Source organism: Lissotriton vulgaris, chromosome 7 (genome assembly GCF_964263255.1).
Source record: "Lissotriton vulgaris chromosome 7, aLisVul1.2, whole genome shotgun sequence".
Lineage (NCBI taxonomy): Eukaryota > Metazoa > Chordata > Amphibia > Caudata > Salamandridae > Lissotriton > Lissotriton vulgaris.
Window position 1 is genome coordinate 26322201 of NC_141695.1, and position 20577 is coordinate 26342777.

Genomic DNA, 20577 nt, shown 5'->3' on the forward strand with positions numbered 1-20577 from the left:
ATATTCCCCTTGTCGACTACACAGAAACGGCATGGGAACAGTACACTGATTTCAATAAAGGATTCTTTTTCTTCCTAGGACCTGTCCAAAACAGTAAATTAATACGCAGATTAACGAGAACACTTGAAGCAGTAGTGAACGAAACTGCCTCCGCTCTAGGTAACTTAACAGAGGAGCAGTCTGCTATACGGACTGTTGTCCTTCAAAATCGTCTTGTGATTGACGTCATCTTGGCAGATAGAGGTGGAGCTTGTAAGGTCATCGGGTCAAGTTGCTGTGTTTTCATTCCACAAAATGCACCATCTGTCTATCAAGCTATCACCCGTTTACATAAAATTGCAAATCAGATACATCAGAATCCAGGCACCTGGACTTGGTCCGGTTGGTTCTGGACTACGTTAACAGCTTGGGGATGGAAGATCTTATCCTTCCTAGGCATTGGCCTTGTTATAGTATTCAGTTGTTGCCTATGCCTGCAGTGTGGGCCAGCGATATGTGGACTGTGTGCCACATCCTGCATTGAGCATTCCAGTTGCCTCTCAAACAGTCAAAGAAAGAAAGACGAACATATAATGTTACAAGAACAAACTGATCGATTTATGAGGATCGATATATCATGAAGGGTCCGTAGGGAACAAGGAGGGAATGAGGTAATATAAATTTTATGGTCATGTTGTGTTCCCTAGCGAGTACCCCACCGACTCCATGTACGAGTTAAAAGTGCATGTAACTTCCCTCCTGTATCAGTTATGAAGACGCAAATACATTTGCGTCCAACGTTAACTTGTCCTCTTTCAGACCCACCATGAATGGGTTTGATGGTCCGTTCCTAAGTATGCTATGCCAACGTCTTTTTGAAGTGTACTCCTACGTTTTTTAGCCTGGCTGAAAGTAGGCCCTGAATCTCTGCCATCGAGCCTCTTTTCTGGCTTCTGACTGCGAGGGCCTCTGCCCAAGCAGCCCCCGTTCCCGTGAACTCTGACTTACTTCTAGCGCGGCCCTCCGTGCTCAGCTCAGCCTGCTGCCTGCCAAGATTGACTATAACCTTCGAGTTATCTGTTTTCCTCCCGAAGATACATTCCAGCCTGCTAGCTTCAGTAAACATCCCTCCCCAGCTACAGGGCTAAAGGGCCGACCTGTCTTTATGCAAGTAATTCATAGCCTCTGTTGCCATGCTTCCATGGAAGGCCCCATGCCCCCACGCTTCTCATACAGACATTCAGGCGCTTATACACGCACTCACAGCAAGTATAGAATAGCTTCTGCTCTAGAAACCTTTCTGCCCAGATAGCTTAGTTCCTAAACATCAGATATCAGATATGATAGAAGCACAAGTTGATCTGACATGCCAGACTTCTGTCTCTTTCCGCCAGTGTAAATGTCAAGTCCCCTGCACCCCGTCTATCACACGTCATGCAGCTGCGCGCGCATCCAAGCTCCCGATTTCTGCTGACATTGCAACATTCTGTTAGCACCACCCCTTGGTGCCACCCACTTGCGTCACCTATCAGTGACGTTTCTAGCACACACCCTAGTTCACGCCTAGTTTACGCCTCTTGATGATGTACTAGCACCACGTGTATACTGCTATCTTGTCTTCTCTCAGCTGTTACGCCTCTTACATTGAACACTATGATGTAAATCAAGTATATAAGCTATGTATTGTCAATAAACGAGAGCGCGCTCATCTATCCCTTCTGACACCCTGTGTGGTGGTCAGAACATGATATCCTGATTCCTTTATGAGGAATAAAACCCTTAGAAACTCTTACACCACGGACTCTGTTTTCCTTCATTCCGATTGAGTTATTATTGATTAAGTACTTACCTGCATAGAAATTAAGAGAGTAAATTAATTATTTACATCAAAGTAGAGCAGTTGAGGCCGCAGAGGGGGAGCAGAGCAACATCAGCAGAAAGGGGGGAGCACAGCATGTTATGCACAGTGATGCCCAGGGTGTTGAAAGTGTGCAATAGGTGGGACATCACGCCCAGGAGGAGATGTAAAGCGGCAAAGGTTGTCCTGGTGCGAGGCACAGAAGGTCTGAGGGCACGGTAGAGCACAGTCCAGAAGAAGGTAGAAGAAACCCTAAAGAGGGGCCATGGAGTGCAGCCCACAGGATAGCGGAGAGCAGTGGATGTTGTGTGCATAATGCTGAGGACGGAATAATGTGGCACTTGTTAGAGAGGGTGAGTAGCGGGTGTGGCGTCGGTGCGGACTAGTGTGGCCTCAGGTCTCTATCGTGCAGCACCACATAGCAGCGCTCTTTCCAAGATAGCTCAAGGTGGCAGTAGGTCAGAAGATTGTGACGGCATCGCACAGGTCTGCGGGATGGACAGAGAAGCAGAAAGTGTGGGCTAAGGAATGCAGAGTGACTGGTTCTGTGAGTGCGCGCAAAAATAGAACAAAATGTGGCGGGATTAGGGTTGATTTTGTAGTCCCATATTATTGTGTGCTCTTTAACGACAATACAAGGACTTTTTAAAAAACACAAAATCGCAGCTTATTCCTGTAGGTCTCACCTGCGTTAAGGCTATGACTTTTCACCATATATACTATGACATTTCACATATATATATATTGTGATCAAGGTCACCGTGGAGTGACCGAAACGCGTCATGCTGGCGAATCCGTGTGAATAAACCTTTTTGAATTTCACCCTTGCGCTGTGGAGTGGTCTGTACCTGTGGTATCCGTTGTGGCAGATTGGATCTTGGTCCTGGTTTGAGGCAGCGGAACAGGACTGTGAAGTATATATATATATATATATATATATATATATATATATATATATATATATATATATATATATATATATATATATATATATATATATATATATATATATATATATATATATATATATATATATATATATATATATATATATATATATATATATATATATATATATATATATATATATATATATATATATATATATATATATATATATATATATATATATATATATATATATATATATATATATATATATATATATATATATCACATTGCGGCAAGTCTGCCAGTAAAACCAAGGAATATGGGACAACAAGTTCAAGTTCAGGGATTTATATAGCGCACTACTCACCCAGAGGGTCTCAAGGCGCTTAGGGAAGGGGGTTCAATTTTTGTCGAATAGCCAGGTTTTGAGTTCTTTTCTTATTATTATTATTATTATTATTAATTGGGTTTTATAAAGCGCAAACAACCCAGAGGCCTCGTAGCGCTGTGTATGGTCAGACTGTAAAGTAAGAGAGTTAGAAGAACATACAGTTAAGAATGAAGAAAATTAAGCGAATAAGTAGGTTTTTAGTTCCTTCCGAAATTTTAAAAGGTTGGGTTCGCTGCGAAGGGAGATGGGCAAGGAGTTCCATGATTTTGCTGCGTTCCAAGAGAAGGAGCGTCCGCCCCATCTGGTGCGTCTGATTTTGTTAACAGTAGCTAAGGAGGCTGTGCTCGATCGTAAAGCTCTGTGGGGAAGGTAGGGGTTAGCCAAGGAACAGATCATAGTTGGAGCGGTCTTCCACATGGCTTTGTGCATAATACACATGGATTTGAATAGCACTCTGGCTTTAATGGGAAGCCAATGCAGCTTCCTCAGAGCCGCTGTGCCCGATTCCCGTTGATTTAGATCCAGTAAAAGACGAGCGGCAGCGTTTTGGGCCACCTGCATCTTTCTTGTTGTGGCGATGGGAGCCCCTAAATATAGGGAGTTCCCATAGTCCAACCGGGACAGTATAATGGCCTGCACCATTATTCTGCGGGCTTCAAAAGGGAGAAGTAGCAGCACTTTCCTCAACATACGCATGAGCCCGAAACAGGTGGCGGACAGAATGGTAGCCTGTTGCAAAAAGCTGAGATTTGCATCCAGCCATATGCCCAAGCTCTTTATATGGGGTTTTGGTTGGGGCGGGGGGCCCATACATGGGGGCCAATCCATCATAGGGCTAGGGATGGTTGGATTACCTAACACCATGAGCTCCGTTTTTTCACCATTTAATTTCAAATGTGAGGCAGCCATCCACTGGGCAACCGCTACCAAGCAGTTACTTAGGTTCAAACGGGAGGAGTCAGATTGATTCATAGACACATCTAATTGTGTATCGTCGGCGTAGGTCACTATGCCTACGCCGAATGAGTGCGCTATGTCAGCAAGAGGCTGCATATAAATATTAAAAAGGGTAGGGCTCAAGGCAGAGCCCTGCGGCACGCCTTGAGCCAAAGGCCAAGTTTTTGAATGGGTGGTGCCCTCAACAACCTCGAATGAACGATTTTCCAGAAAAGACTGGAGCCAATGCATAGCTTTCCCAGAAATTCCCATTTGGTGGAGGCGAAGTAGAAGGATGCTGGTGTTGACAGTGTCGAAGGCGGCACTAAGGTCGAGCAACATGATTGCCGTAGTGCCGCCTTGATCCATTTGTTTCCTAGCCAGTTCGGTTACTGCCAAAAGAGCCGCCTCAGTTCCTAACTTAGGACGGAAGCCTGCTTGGGAATCATGGAGTAAATGATAGTTTTCTAGGAATTGAGTGATAGATGCATTAATATGTTTTTCTAAAAGTTTACTGACCCACGGAAGAAGAGAAATAGGTCGGTAATTGGCCATATTCTCAGGGTCCAAGGTAGGTTTTTTCAGAAATGCCCTAACTTGTGCCTGTTTCCAAGCCGTGGGTACTGAACCCGTAGTGATAGAGGCATTGAGAATATTGAGGATAACCGGTTTGATGGAGTCCTTGACCTTTAATAACTGACAGGGGGGGGCAGGATCCGTGGGAGACCCAGATTTAATTTTCAGCATGAGAGCCTCGAGAGCTTCCTCATCCAGCAGCGGAAACTCATCTAGTTTGTGAGTCACGGTACTAGGTGAAATAATTCCTTCGCCCTGAGTGAGATTGGGAGCGTTGAAAGCCGATGCGATTTTCTGTATTTTATCATGGAAATATTCCGCTTGACTATCGCAGCGAGTCTGGGCTTTGCTAGGGTCAGTGGGAGTCGGAGGGATATCAATGAGAAATTTAGCTATTTGAAAAATTTCTCTAGATGAATTGGAAGCAGTGGCAATTTTTTCCTCGAAGTACAAGGCTTTGGTACATCTAATTTCTGTTTTATATTTTATGATGGCTTCATGATGGATGGTTTTATCTATATTGCTCCTGGAGATTCTCCAATTCCTTTCAAGCTTCCTACATACCCTTTTTAATTCTTTGAGTTGGGGGGAATACCACGGTGATGCCTTAGATTTAGTCTTTTCTTTAAGGGTTTTAATGGGTGCAATAAAATCCAGGGAAGCATGCAAACAATTAATGTAATTCTCATACTGGGAGGTCGGGTCTGTTTCACTTTGGAAGGGAGCCGAGGAGAGAGAGTTGGCCCATTGATCCAAGGAGATTTTCGACCAATCTCTACCTAATATGGTGGTGCGATGGGGGGCCTGGAGTGGCAAGGCCGGCATCCACTGTAGAGGTATCAAAAAGTGATCCGTCCATGTGAGGGGCAGGGGGGTTCCTACCTCCAATCTATGGTCATTACTAAAGATCCCATCTAAAAGATGGCCCTTTTCATGTGTGGGTTCAAAGCCCTTCTGTACAATCTGGAGAGCCGCTAGACTGTCCAGAAGCGCCTTGGCCGAGGAGTTATTAGGGTCATCTAGATGAATATTGATGTCTCCTAATAGAGAAAAGTAGGGTTTGTTAACTACCGACTCTGCGATAGTAGAATGGAGTGAGTCCAAGAATTCTCCCAATTGATTAGGGGGGCGATAAATAAGGGCGCCAGAGAATGAGACTATAGGTGAGAACTCCAGTGTGAAAAACATACTCTCACAGTTGGAGATAGTGGCCGGAGTGGTCCTACAGAGGTACTGGTTTTTGTGGAGAATACCCAAGCCTCCTCCTCTGCCTTCTGGCCTGTCCACCCTCTGCAGTGCATATCCCAGTTGCATGAGAGAAATAATGTCTGGATCAGACGCATCTTTTAGCCACGTTTCTGTCAGAAATATAGCGTCAGGGCTAGTCTCTTCTAAAAGAAGTGACATTTGTACTGCATGTTTGGTAAGTGACCGACAGTTTAACAGGAACATTTTATAATTTTTGGCAGGGTGCAAGTTGCCTTCATGGCTAGAAAGTGAGAACTTGCAGTGGGAGCAGGTTCCAGTAATAGTGTTAGGATGGATAGAGTGCCGGCAGTTGTCATCAATTAATGGCATTAGGTTTTTTAATAAGGTGACATCATACTGCCTGAGTGTACTGCAGTCTATTCCACTTTGAGCAGGGGGGGTGGCCCCTGGTCCCGTCCGGTCGCGGACGGGCGCAGACGGGCCCGCCTTTGGCGCGCCTTCGGCGCGCCCGCTGCGCCCGCCCGCTGCGCGGACGGGCGGGTCTGCTGTTCTTATCCATTGTGAGGAGAGGGAGGAGGGTGGGATACGCGATCGTCTAGACCGCGATCCTTCCCCTACCCAAGATGGCGCCTAAAGTGAATTGAGTGCCTAGCGCCCGATAATAGCGGCGCTCGATCAGCTGGGCGGGAGGGGGGCAGCCCTGGACGCCGTCAGTCTCGCACCACGGTAGGACTGATTAAAAGCTGTCCATTAAAATATATACAGTATTTTAAAATCAATTTTACAGCAAGTATTCGTATTCCATAACACACAATGCAATTAATCACAGGTTATTTGTAGTCAATAACAAGCAATAGCAAAAGTCACTAGTAAGGGCAAGAGCGCAAAAAGAGCCCCCGGCTTCCGCCTCAGGGGTGGGAAAATAAGTATAACCAATACCACGAGGGAGCGGAGTTCCTGCCTTTTGTAGCCTGGGAGGGCGGGATACGCGATCGTCTAGACCGCGATCCTTCCCCTACCCAAGATGGCGCCTAAAGTGAATTGAGTGCCTAGCGCCCGATAATAGCGGCGCTCGATCAGCTGGGCGGGAGGGGGGCAGCCGTGGACGCCGTCAGTCTCGCACCACGGTAGGACTGATTAAAAGCTGTCCATTAAAATATATACAGTATTTTAAAATCAATTTTACAGCAAGTATTCGTATTCCATAACACACAATGCAATTAATCACAGGTTATTTGTAGTCAATAACAAGCAATAGCAAAAGTCACTAGTACGGGCAAGAGCGCAAAAAGAGCCCCCGGCTTCCGCCTCAGGGGTGGGAAAATAAGTATAACAATCCTTTTCTGAAGGAGATGTGGTTTTGAGTAAGGCGGAGGTGAGTGGGGAGTGAGTTCCAGGTCTTGGCCGCCAGGAAGGAGAAGGATCTGCAACCCATGGTGGATTTTCGGATACGCGGGACTGCGGCGAGGGCTTGATTGGACGATCTCAGTTGGCGGGTGGGTGTGTAGAAGGACAGTCGAGTGTTGAGGCATTCGTGTCCTAGTTTGAAGAGGGCCTTGTGTGCGTGGGTATGAAGACGGAATGTAATTCTCTTGTTGACGGGAAGCCAGTGGAGGTCTTTTAGGTGTCCGGTGATGTGATCTTGGCGAGGGATGTCCAATATGAGTCTAGCTGATGCGTTTTGGATGCGTTGGAGTTTTTTTCTGTAGTTTTGTTGTGATTACGGCGTATAGTGTGTTACCATAATCCAGTCGACTCGTGACCAGTGCGTGGGTGACAGTCTTTCTTGTTTCGAGGGGGATCCAGCGGAAGATCTTTTTGAGAATACGAAGTACGTTGAAGCAGGAGGATGAGACTGCGTTGACTAGTCTGGACATCAAGAGAGAGGAGTCTAGGATGAAGCCCGGGTTGCCTGCGTGGTTTGTGGGTGAGGGTGCTGTGCCCAGAGCGGAAGGCCCCAGGAGTCGTCCCAGGCAGAGGGGGAGGATCCTAGGATGAGCACCTCCGTTTTGTCTGAGTTGAGTTTTAGGCGGCTATGTTTCATCCATTCGGCTACTTCTTTCATGCCTTCGTGAAGATTGGTTTTGGCGGTGTTGGGGTCTTTGGTGAGGGAAAGGATTAACTGGGTGTCGTTGGCGTAAGAGATGATGTTAAGGTTGTGTTGACGCGCGATGGAGGCGAGTGGACTCATGTAAACGTTGAAGAGGGTGGGACTGAGTGATGATCCTTGTGGTACTCCACAGATGACTTCAGTGGCCTCTGAGTTGAATGGGGGAAGTCGGACTCTTTGAGTTCTCCCAGCGAGGAATGAGATGATCCAGTCCAAGGCTTTTCCTTGTATGCCGATGTTGCTGAGGCGTTGTATAAGGGTGCTGTGGCAGACTGTGTCGAAGGCGGCGGAGAGGTCGAGTAGGATGAGGGCCACTGTTTCTCCGTTGTCCAGAAGCGTTCGGATGTCGTCTGTAGCTGCGATGAGGGCGGTTTCGGTGCTGTGTTTGGCTCGGAAGCCGGATTGTTTGGGGTCGAGGGAGTTGTTGGATTCAAGGAAGGCGGCGAGCTGGCTGTTGACAGCTTTCTCAATGACTTTGGTGGGGAAGGGGAGAAGGGATATGGGTCAGTAGTTTTTAAGTTCAGAGGGGTCTGCTGGTGGTTTCTTTAAGAGGGCGCTGAGTTCGGCGTGTTTCCAGCTTTCTGGGAAGGTGGCAGAGTTGAATGAGCAGTTGATGATATCACGGAGATGGGGTGCGATGATGGAGTCAGCTTTGTTTAAGATGTGGTGGGGGCAGGGGTCGGTTGGCGAGCCAGAGTGGATTGAGTTCATTAGGCGGATGGTGTCTTCGGTGGTGATTGGGTTCCAGGCACTGATGTTGTTAGTTGGCGGTGTAGGATCTGAGGAGGGTGGGGAGGGTTGTTCGCAGGGAGTGTTCTCGAAGCTGTTGTGAATGTCGGCAATTTTGTTGTAGAAGAAGGAGGATAACGCATCGCAGAGGTCTTGGGAGGGAGTGATGTCGTTAGATGCTGCGGCGGTGTTGGTGAATTCTTTGACGATGTTGAAAAGTTCCTTGCTGTTGTGGGCGTTGTTATCGAGACGATCCTTGAAAGCTGATTTCTTGGTGGAACGAATCAGTTGGTGGTGTTTGCGGGTGGCCGCCTTGAGGGTGGCCATGTTGTAGGTGGTTGGGTTTTTTCTCCATGTTTTCTCTAGGGTGCGGCATAGCTTCTTGGATTTTTTAAGGTCATTGTTGAACCAGGGGGCCTTTTTGCTGCCTAAATTGATCTGGGGCTTTTTCAGGGGTGCTAGTTCGTCAGCGCAGTGGGTGATCCATTGCTTGAGGTTGGTGGCCGCTTGGTTTGGGTCCAATGAGAGGGTGGGAGGGTTTTGGTTGAGCGATGTGAGTAGTTGGTCGGAGGTGATTTTGTTCCAGTTTCTTCGAGGAATAGGTTGTGGGCGGTAGTGGGTCAAGGTGGTTTTGTAGCTGAAGTGAACACAGCTGTGGTCCGTCCAATGGAGAGATGTGGTGCGGTCGAAGGAAATGTGCTTGCTGGAGGTGAAGATAGGGTCAAGCGTGTGCCCGGCTACATGGGTGGAGGTGTCCACAAGTTGTTTGAGTCCGAGATTGGCCAGGTTGTCCAGAAGGGAGTTGGTGTTGCTGTCGTGTTTGTTTTCAAGGTGGAAGTTGAGGTCTCCTAATAGAATGTAGTTCTCGGAGGCGAGGGCATGTGGGCTGACGAAGTCAGTGATGTCATCGCTGAATTGAGTGCGGGTTCCTGGAGGCCTGTAGATGAGGGTGCCTCTAAGTGTGGTCCTAGGGTCGGTGTGGATCTGGAAGTGGAGATGTTCGGCGGTTGCGAGATTGTCGTCAGAGCTGGTCGTGATTTTGATGGTGTTCCTATGGATGATGGCTATGCCTCCTCCTGTTTAGACGGTGCGGTCTTTTCGGATGATCTTGTAAGCGTCCGGTATGGCTATGGCGATGTCGGGTGCTGATGATGTGTTCATCCATGTTTCTGTAAGGAAGGCGATGTCCGGTGACGCAGTGTCGAGTAGGTCCCAGAGTTCAGTGGCGTGTCTGTGGATCGAACGGGTGTTTAGCAGGATGCACTTCAGGTGGTTGGAGTCGGAGCTATGTTTGGAGGAAGTGGATTTGGAGAGGGTCCTGAAGCAGGTGAACTTGCAGGTGTGGCAGGCGAATGGGCCGTGGGTACGTCCTGGCGTGGCCTTGCAGCAATGTGGTGTCCGTCCGGGGTTGAGGGCGAGGAGAGTTGCAGCATCATATGTGAATCTAGTGGGCTGGGTACGACGGGGGCCAGGGGGTTTGGCACTGGGCGCGGTCCAGGCGCGGATGGGCGTAGACCGGCTTACCTTTGGCGCACCTTCGGCGCGCATGGGGCGCGACCGCTGCGCGTAAATGCATCTGTCATAAGTGGAGAAGTGGAGGGGGGCGGAGCGTGGGAGGGGGAGCTGGGAGGCGGGAGCGTAGGGGGAGGGACGGGCTGCAGGCACAACAAAATGGTGGAAACAACAACAAGAGGACAACAGGACGCTATGGGCGCAATCAGGCAGCAATTGTGCTCAGGGGGCAATGCGGGTAATGCGAGCTAGCGGTGGAGCACACAGGCACAATTTAAATAAAATAAGCAAACAAAGCAATGCGGAGCTCTACGCCACAGACCGGGTGCAGAGTCAATTAAATTGAAGCTATGGTAGTGGGGAGAAGCAGCGCTACGCACACAGGCACAATTAAATAAAATATACAGTATAACTTGAACAGACTGCTTTCAAAGGAATATACTTCAACTCAATTAATGTTACACAATTTATTCTTATTAATGGACTATAATCTCAGCAAAATTAGACAAAAAGTAATCTAAATATACAAAATGAAGTTGTGCCTTTCTATATTCACAGACTCATTCAAAATTAATAAACATATTTGTTGCAATTCTCAACGTGTTTTTCACGATAGTGGAATTTCCCACAACACGATACAAGGACCTGTTACAGTTTGAACTTACTCTAGCATGTTGATCATTTCCTACCAAAACGAAAGGGCATATTCTTACCTGGCTGCCCATCAAAAAGCTGGAAAGCATACACAAACTTACCCTTCTGTGAATGATTACAAAAACTTTTTGCAAGTTCTTTTCAACTGTGTGAAGCTACCCCCTTGATGAGTAGCAGTATTTCCTTCTACAGTGAGGCACCAAGTAAGATTATGTGCCAGGAGTTAATTGCACTGGAGTACACAAGCAGATCAGAGAGTACCCCTGGAAATCTAGGATTTTCTTAGACTCCCATGTTTACAACTTGAAGTCTTTTTGGTACGAGGGTTCGGGCCGGGGCGGAGTGGACACAAAGATGGAGAATTTCAATCTGACCCCTTCAGCTTTGTATCAAGGTAGATAAACCAGGATTAAACGTGCATTTCTGCTGGTTATTTCCCAACTGATGAGCTATGACTTATTCGCCATGTGACCCACTGCCCATGGGCAAGTGCCTGCAGGGCAGCAAATTAATGTATATTCACATAGGGATTTAGAAATCTGCCTCTGAAGGTGAGACAGCAGGGATAGGTCTTCTGTGAGAATTATTCCCCACTGCAAAAAATAAAATAAAGTTCATGTATTCCCCTAGTGTACAAGAGATATCAAATTTGAGAGATGACAGACTGGCTTGCAAATGTTACATATTTAGAGAAGAAAAGGGGAACCAACATTTTTACTCACAAGAAATGGCATGTAAAATCTTGAGAAAACTTGCAACTCACCCATGATAGGAACGGGCTTCATTTTTATTTCATCAGAGGCACGACTTCTATCCATCTCTTTCTCGTGGTCAATCCTTATCAAAATGTCAGGGATAATGCCTAGATGACAAGATACAGAATAAAATAATTGTATCAATCTCTTTGTGCCTTTCTTTACTTATCCCCAATCCACCCAAGCTTTGAACGTTCTCCTTTCTTTAACATCTAAGCTCCTCTTAAGAGTTATGTTACTCCAACCTTTCATTACACACATTTCATGCCTCCATGTGACCCCCCTAATCTCCTCACACTGGATGACCCTACCTGCCTCTCCATTCACTCCTTTTCTAGCTACGGGGCAGGGATCACCAACATCTGGAGGGGGTGAAGCCACTTAAATTAGGTCATATTCTGTCGTGCTAGACATGTCTTGTAGGCCCTCTTCCGCCCCCTTTCTCAGAAGTAAAAACAAGGTTTCCCCTCCGACGGTAATCCTCTCTTGGAGTGTAAACTTCCCCACGCTAGTTTCTTACACTTCCCTCTTTTACATAAATAAATAAAAATACATGACCTCCTATTCCCCTGTAAGGTCACTGGTGCCAACCCAGAGGATAGCAATCTCTGCCTGGCTCTTTAACTGCAGGAAGTGCATAAGGCCCACCTCACTTTCCTCTCTTATGCTCTCACCCCTTTAACATCAATCACATATTGAACAAAATATGCATTTTTCTAATCTTGTGTCCTCAAAACCCTCCTCATTCAGTTCTGATTTTTAATCTAGCATTCTCCTACTAAGCTGTCTAGATGTCATGTTTTGTCAGTTTGTGGACTGAGGAATTCCCTTTACTACTTTACGTCATGGCTCGATCTCATCAGCAGTGTCTTCTAGGCCTATCACTTTGTTGCGGTGTACAATCATTAACCTACTGCCGCTTTGTTACTTTATATGCAGTGTTCCTCCTCTTCGACCAGCCAAAAGATGGCCGTACTGTAGCAACACCCATAATGCATCAATAGATTTATGGGGGCCGGGGACAAGTCTATATAACACTTAACAAATACTAGACTTTTTGATAGGAATGTCCTAGCAGCCCCAGCGGGGATAGTGGAAGTGTTTTACTTACATGAGGAGGGGTCTTCAGAGTATGGTTGGCTCACTTCACCCTTGTCCGGTCTGATGAACAAATCGTTTCCTTCATGAATGCGAAGTAGGGTGCTGGTGTTGGCTATTTTATAGCCTGGCACCAGAAAGAGAGAAGTAAATACAGCAGCATCAGAGAGTGAACTAACACATTCATCCTTGCAATAAGAAATTGAGGCGCAGCAGAGGAACCAAGTTAGAGGTTGTCAGACATTCTATCAAACATGTATATTTTAGCAATCACTAATATGTGGAAAATATCTCAACTGCATCAGAACAGTCTTTAGGGGATAGCTCTGGCAAAACCAACCACCTAACACCATAACAAAAAATGTTTTATTAGTATAAAGAAAAGCATATGTATTGGAACACTCTGCTATACCCAGATACAAGATGGATGGACCTGTTATGTACATCAAAAAGGTTCTAAGTAACAACCTCCCACATTTAAACTAGTCTATGAATAAGGTACCGGTGGACTCCATTACCCAGCAACAGGAGTGCCTGGTGAATCTCTTTCATTACACTGATGTAAAGTTCCTTCTGCCAGTCAGCAATGAACCTCCACTCAGCCTCTGAGAAGCAGGCAGCAACATCACGGAAAGTAACTGGTGTCTGGAACGAGATACACATCATATTGTCAGAAACTGTGCTTCCATCTTTCAAGCATGCAGGTTGTCACTCATATTAGCTTTCATATGACCCCTCACAGTTCCTTCTTGGTACATAACAGATAGGTCTGTTGGCTAAAACCAAAAAAAAGTGAAATCAGGAGTCTGGAATCTTCCAGTTTCCACCACTGACCAACATCCAATCACTAAAGCCTCTGTTGCCTTACATGGAAGCACTGGCAATTCTTCAAAGAGGCAAATCCTAGTTTTTAGCACTGTCGAACGCTAGCAATGGACAAAGTTAAAATAACTAGCTTTTGAAGTGAAAATGACACTTTATTGTGTGTGTAAGAATCTTCACATCCACTCACACATACTACACTCTTCACAACACTCACCATCTAGCTTATCAGTCACATACCCACCCACATGTGCCCACTAACAATCAGATATCCCCAACTTCCTGATGATCTGCCTGCATTCATTTATTACATGTGTATGTGAGTGCCTATATGCAAGAAATCTGTGGTTAAATGTGTGCCTGCATGTATGTCACCTGTATGTTATATATATATATATATATGTATATATATATATATATATACACTGAAAAAACCATAGGTTTCAGCCACCTTATAGTTAGGAATTAGCATTTAAAAAGCCTTAGAAATTCACTGAAAAAACAATAGGTTTCACACATGGTATAGTTGGCTGGCCATTTCAGTCATACAAAATCATTGAAATTCCCCCGTTATTGTTAGTTCAGCTATAACTTGCGCACCCGCAATCCACTTCTGATGACGTCGCATATTACATCACTCATGACATGGTCCTAATTCCTAACTAATTCCTAAGGAAATTGAAGTTACTGTAAGTATGGTTAGAATTACTTTTCAGGATCAGTAGTGGGCTGAAAGATGCAGCACTGAGGGCTTGCCTTCAACATGCGGCTGTGCACATATGTGATGCAACTACCATTAAAGTAGGTGCTGGGAGGTGAGGAAGGAGTTGAGGGTGCTATTATGTCATTTCCTGTGCTGATGGGTAATGGGAAAAAGTCCTCTTGATTGGCTTCTTCTTTTAAAGACGGGTTTGGCAGGAAAAATCGTAATGTCACTTCCTCTTCCGGTGGATGACGGGAAATTCAGTGATGTCACTTCCTGTGCAGGTGGATGATGAGATATCCAGTGATGCCACTTCCTGGGCAGGTGGATTATGGGAGATCAAGTGATGATACTTCCTATGCAGGTAGATCATGGGAGATCAAGTGATGTCATTTCCTGTGCTGATGGTTGATAGGAAACAAAGTTCTCTTGCTTGGCTTGTTCTTTTAAAGATGGTTTTGGCGGAAAACCAGTAAAGTCACTCCCTGACCAGATAGATGATGGGAAATCCAGTGATGTCACTTCCTGTGCAGATGGGAAATGGAGTCTTAGAACATGGAAATGGAGTGTATATTGCTTAACGGAGCGAAGGAAGTGCTGGATTAAAGGAATAAAATTAGGGACTGAGAGGGACATGTTAACAGATGTAGGGTATGACAAATGAAAACAAATTCCAACGTCAATCAGGGTGGATCGAGGGTCATCTCTTCCAAATAATAATTAAGCGAAGCAGACGCTCTGAGAATCATGTTGCTTCCACTCGACTGAAAATACACTTGGGCCAATCACACAGAGCGTTTAAGAAAAGTCAGATGAGGGGGCAAGTAGGCTAAGTTTTCTATTGATTGTTCTAAATATGCTCATGTCCTTTCTTACAAATAAAAAAAAGTCAGGAACCCGCAGTAATGGGTCCAGAGACCTAGTTTGTGTGTATGGTGTACTGTGTAATTCTGTCAGTATTTACCATGAGAAAGAAAAATTTCTTTCTAGAGTCCCCTCACTCACCGGGGTTTCCCCACGGTGACATGCTTCATCATTGGGGCCATCCCAGTTCTCTACGAAAAGGGGCGTGCTGCGACTAGCGAACTACGCAGGAGCACTTTTTTGTGAAAAAGGCTATGTGTGGTGCAAAAGTGTTGTGGTGGTGGAGTGGTTGTGTGTTAAAAATACCGTGCTAGTGGGCCTCAACAATTTATTCTGCTCCTAGTTTGGTATGTGCTAAAATGGGGTAACACTGTTATTTAACCTTAAATTGGGCTAGATCAGTGTCTTGTGGTCAACATGTTTCAACCTCCCCAAGCTTTTCATCAGGACCATACAGGGTCCAGCCCTGTATATTCCACTCCTATATTTAAATAGATAGGATTGATTACACTATTGCGCTGTTAAATATAAACATGCGTTTCTATACATACGAATTTGTATATCATTGGCGTATCTGTAAAAGAGAATGACACTGGTTAGTGGCAAACATCCCCCTCACAGAGCAGGGGGATCACACATGCAATCTCACATTTGTCTAGGGCGTGAGTGAGCCTTATACACCATATTGGTGCGTGCAGGCTTTCAAATCCAGTGCAAAGATGAAAATAAAGTGAAAAAAGAAAAACGTTATTTATTTTGAATTTTTCGTGGGTGATGTAGATAATGGTTATTTGTCCGCTCGGTTTGGTAAAGAATTGGTGTGAATATTGTAGGTCTCTGATCGATGGAAAGATGTTTTTGTGAGGATTGGGATTATTAGTGCGCTTGGTTCATTTGCACTAATAGGGATAGGGGTTCTAGGAGTGTTGGTAAAATCATCACTGTTTTGAGTGATATTATCATGTAACCCTATGGGGTTTCTGAATGACGTATTGAGGCTATTACAGGATACCCATAGATTTTCAATGTTTTGATTTTGTTAATCCGGGGCCACTTTAGTCTCTGAATGCACCCCATGGAATTTCATCATTCAGCCCATGGGTGTCTGTATGTAATTTGAACACCCACCTCTGCTCTCGTTCATGCAGAATCCGATCCAGATTGTCTTTGTTTTTTACTGTTTCTAACACAACCCATGTCAGATCATTTGGTGTGTGGTTGTGTTCGATGAAGTGGTTCGTCATTCGGGTGGTGGCTCGTTTGCACCGAATATTGCTCCTGTGTTCCACTATGCGGGTACTGACCTTCCTGGTGGTCATACCTACATAGTGTAGATTGCAGGTGCATGCTATCAGGTATACCACTCCACAGGTGTTACAATTGGAAAAACCTCTTAGTTCCCATTTCGTGTTGTTGTTGAAAAATACCGTTTTTGTGACTGATGTTAAATGGCAGACACTGCAATTATTGCAAGGAAAATGACCACTGGGTAGAGGTTGAGATCTTACTGTGGGGTTTGTGGGTGTTGGGCGAGTATGGACCAAAAAGTCTTTCAAGTTCTTTCCCCGGCGGTGGCTGAACATTGGGGTCGGTATTGTCAGTCCACCACTGTTGACCACAGGCCAATGTTTTTTGATTATTTTGGCCACTGTGTCTGATACCTGGTTAAATGTTGTGATGCAGATTGGTCTGGTGTTTTCTGATTCTGACTTTTCTTTTGGTTCTAGCAGGGCATCTCTGTTGTTGTTTCCTGCCCGCTTTTTTGCTTCTGTTATCAATTTCTTTGGATATTTCCTGCATCTCAGCTTCGGCTTGGACCATGTAGTCTTTTTTATGGCTACAATTCCTACGTAGTCGCAAGAATTGACCAAAAGGAAGGTTCTGTTTGAGGTGGCGAGGATGAAAACTGTCATACGTTAATAGACAGTTGCGAGCTGTCTCCTTGAAATGTGTTGTTGTGATGAGTTTGTTTGAGTCTGCATGTATGTTCAAATCTAGGAACACTAGGTCGGTCCTGCTCATGGAACTCGTAAAATTCAGGAAGGGGTCCTGTGTATTTAGCCATGTGAGAAAAGAGTTAGCTTCTTCTTCTGTACCATGCCAGATTAAGAAAACGTCGTCTATGTAGCGTTTCCATTCCAATATATGGTGTCTGTAGGGATTTCTCTCATTGAGAATTTTGGTTTTCTCCAGTTGGTGGACATAAAGGCCCGCTATGCTCGGCTCAAAAGTGCTGCCCATGCTAGTCCCATGTTGTTGTTTGTATAGCGTGGACTCAAAGCGGAAAACGTTCTCACAGAGTGCCAGTTGGCAACATTCCATTACCACATGTCGTGGGGTATGATATTCCGACGCACTCTCAAACAATACCTCTTCCAATATTTGTAAGGTCTCTCTGTGTGGTAGACTCGTATATAGACTCTCCACATCCAGGCTGATAAGGATGCTGGATGTGGGGTCAAAATCCAAATCTTTTAGGAGGCAGAGTACGTCCTTGGTGTCTTTTAGGTACGTCTCTGTCTTCTGTACCAGAGGTCTTAAGAAGGCATCAGAAAACTGTGACAGAGGTTCTAAAATTGAACCTATCCCCGAGACTATGGGTCTTCCTGGTGGATTATCAAGTCTCTTGTGAATTTTGGGGATTGTATAAAAGTAAGGTGTTATAGGTTTTTTGTTGGTTAATATGCGGTCGGGTGAGGATCGAGCAGGTAATCCCGAGCGGTTTCGCTGATAAGGAAGTAAGTACAGCACAACGAAACGGAATACGATAAAACTGCTATATTGATCGCAAAGAGGGTTCAGACTTGGCTAATTTAAAAACGCGTTTTCTCTGAAGAAACGCTACTTTAATTATTCTTTTAAAAACCCTACAGCAATGTTTCCACGAGGTGATCCCGCCCTCGCCTGAGACCATGAAGTGCAATTTAGCACCAGTACATGTAAATATACTTCCTGCCATGACAAAACTAAATGTGTATATATGTTGTGTGTCTTGTCTATAGTCACATCAAGTCCTGTGTTATTTATATGTGTGAATTCACAACAACCACGTTTTTTTCACTTTATTTTTATCTTTGCACTAGATTTGAAAGCCTGCACGCACCAATATGGTGTATAAGGCTCACTCACGCCCTAGACAAATGTGAGATTGCATGTGTGATCCCCCTGCTCTGTGAGGGGGGTGTTTGCCACTAACCAGTGTCATTCTCTTTTACAGATACGCCAATGATATACAAATTCGTATGTATAGAAACGCATGTTTATATTTAACAGCGTAATAGTGTAATCAATCCTATCTATTTAAATATAGGAGTGGAATATACAGGGCTGGACCCTGTATGGTCCTGATGAAAAGCTTGGGGAGCTTGAAACATGTTGACCACAAGACACTGATCTAGCCCAATTTAAGGTTAAATAACAGTGTTACCCCATTTTAGCACATACCAAACTAAGAGCAGAATAAATTGTTAAGGCCCACTAGCACTGTATTTTTAACACGCAACCCACCTGCACTATTAAATGGGATTAGAGACCCCCTTGCAGGTGGGCGCAGTGAGTGACAGCGCCAGCATGCAATAGGTGTCGGGGGGTCATGGGTCCCCCTTTCCCCCCTCCAGAGGGCTGCCATCAGGGGTGCACTGACAGACACCTCCTGACAACTTCTTTGTCTCGGCCCAGGCGCAGAGGCAAATGGATTCCCTTATTTGCATGGGGCCAGGCCCCATGCAAATGAGGGAATGCCCTCTTGAGGAAGCGCTGGTGCTGTATGTGCGCCAGCGCTTTCAGTATTACAGAAGGAGCTGCACATGCACCTGCTGCTCCATCTGTAATATCAAAGTGCCACAGGGGCACGAAAAGCAGGTGCAAATGTCTGTTGTGCCCCCGGGGCACTTGTATAATACGACCCCATGTGCTCTTCGGAATTAATATAAAAAGAAATTCTGTGAATTTGCAGAACATTGAATTAGTTACTTCTAGGAAAAATTAACCACTCTTTTTCCCCCCATTCATGACACGCTTCACAACCTTTATTCCAATAGATTTAAAGCAGAGTGAAAGTTCACTCATGTAACCTTTAGTGGTTTTGTTGCCATTTGCACAGTTGATCAGCCAGACAACTGACCCTTTTTACACTGATGCTGCATCACATTCACCCTGACGTTTCTTCGTAAAGACTTTCCAACAACGTCTGGGCTTATTGGTCGGATTTTAGCACAAGCTACTAATGCAAGGTAGGCAGCACCTCATGAAGAATAGAAATTACAAGCTCTAAGGTTTAAATGATTGCTTATCTGTACTATGCTCCAAACATAATCCGCAGATTGACAATAAAAAAAGTGCATCAAACCTGAAGCCGACAAGGTGCACTGGTAGTGGTAAGACCCAAACTATAGCTACTCTTCAAGAAGGCAAGAATTGTTATTGGTTTAACTATAAATGAAGAAGAAGCTTTTGTACGGCAGTCCTCTTGCTGTCCTAGGACCGGTGAAAGAACGGGCAATTAAATAATTTTTCGATCTTTTGTTTTACTAGGCAATTTTTGCTACAATATGGAACCCTCCAAAAATAAATAGGGAATGTATGAAGTCTGACGCACAGTAAAAATAGCACTGAATGCCAAAATTGATTGATAGCAGAGATGGACTGCTGGGTTCTAGCACAACAGTACAAAGAAGAACTACCATGCATACCATAAAAAGGAATGCATAACTACACAGCATTAGGTAAGATCCAGGTGTCTAAGTACGATAAAATTCATGCATAAACAGGGCGAAGAGGCATACGTGGTACTTAAATCCTAGTAGTAGACCTTTTTATATGGTAATAAAAAGCAAAGCCAACAAAGAGGACTGGTTGAGCTTTTATAATGAGCAGCATACCTGGAGACACCAATGTGAATACAAACATTATCAGACATTCAGACATTGTGGAGAAGTGTGGCTCAATGGTTAGAGCGGCAGACTCTGATGTAGAGGTCTGGCCTGGGACCAGAGTTCAATTCCCGCCTTGGCGCGTCTTGGGCCTAATTTCCTCGGACCTGATAATTCTCTCCTCAGTGCCTATTCTAATCATGGGTCCCACTCTGCAACTCTGGGCAATAGCTTGCTTAATCTCCACAACGGCCCCAACGGTGCTGGGATGTCTGGCTTCACCTTGGGGGTGCCCAGGAGTGGAAATTTTGCAGGGAAAAGCCAAGAAGGGTTCCACAGCGGTATGCGTACAGCGCCAGGAAACCTTGATTGGGGTATAAGTGTGCTTTACAAGTACAAATTCATTTCATTCACACAGAGAGGCAGGCATGCATGCAACGAAGAACATAGACCATAAGGACTTAACCAAGACACACACTGCACAAAGAGACACACATAAATCCAGTGGTCGGGATCAGAAGGGCACAGTGTACCCATACATTTTTTTATTTTAGGAATACAGTTGCCTACTAACTCTGAGAGTTGAAATGTACGGCAAGGTGTCTCCTGTGCTGTGACA

At 45.1% G+C, this 20577-nt stretch overlaps 1 protein-coding gene across 4 annotated transcripts in view; it reads right to left on the reverse strand.

Moving 5' to 3' along the window:
- LOC147700568 (zinc finger protein 8-like) overlaps positions 1 to 20577 on the reverse strand; it is a 36724-nt gene that overhangs the window by 14873 nt on the left and 1274 nt on the right. For 3 of the 4 annotated variants that reach the window (XM_086929698.1, XM_086929695.1, XM_086929696.1), the window contains exons 2-4: positions 13217 to 13343; positions 12712 to 12825; positions 11609 to 11707 (exon numbers count right to left, since the gene is read on the reverse strand). In XM_086929698.1, the coding sequence (XP_086785824.1) occupies positions 11609 to 11707; positions 12712 to 12825; positions 13217 to 13343 (340 nt within the window). Of the gene's footprint in view, positions 1 to 11608; positions 11708 to 12711; positions 12826 to 13200; positions 13344 to 20577 lie in introns of those variants that run through there. The other variant, XM_086929697.1, reaches the window with a different exon arrangement.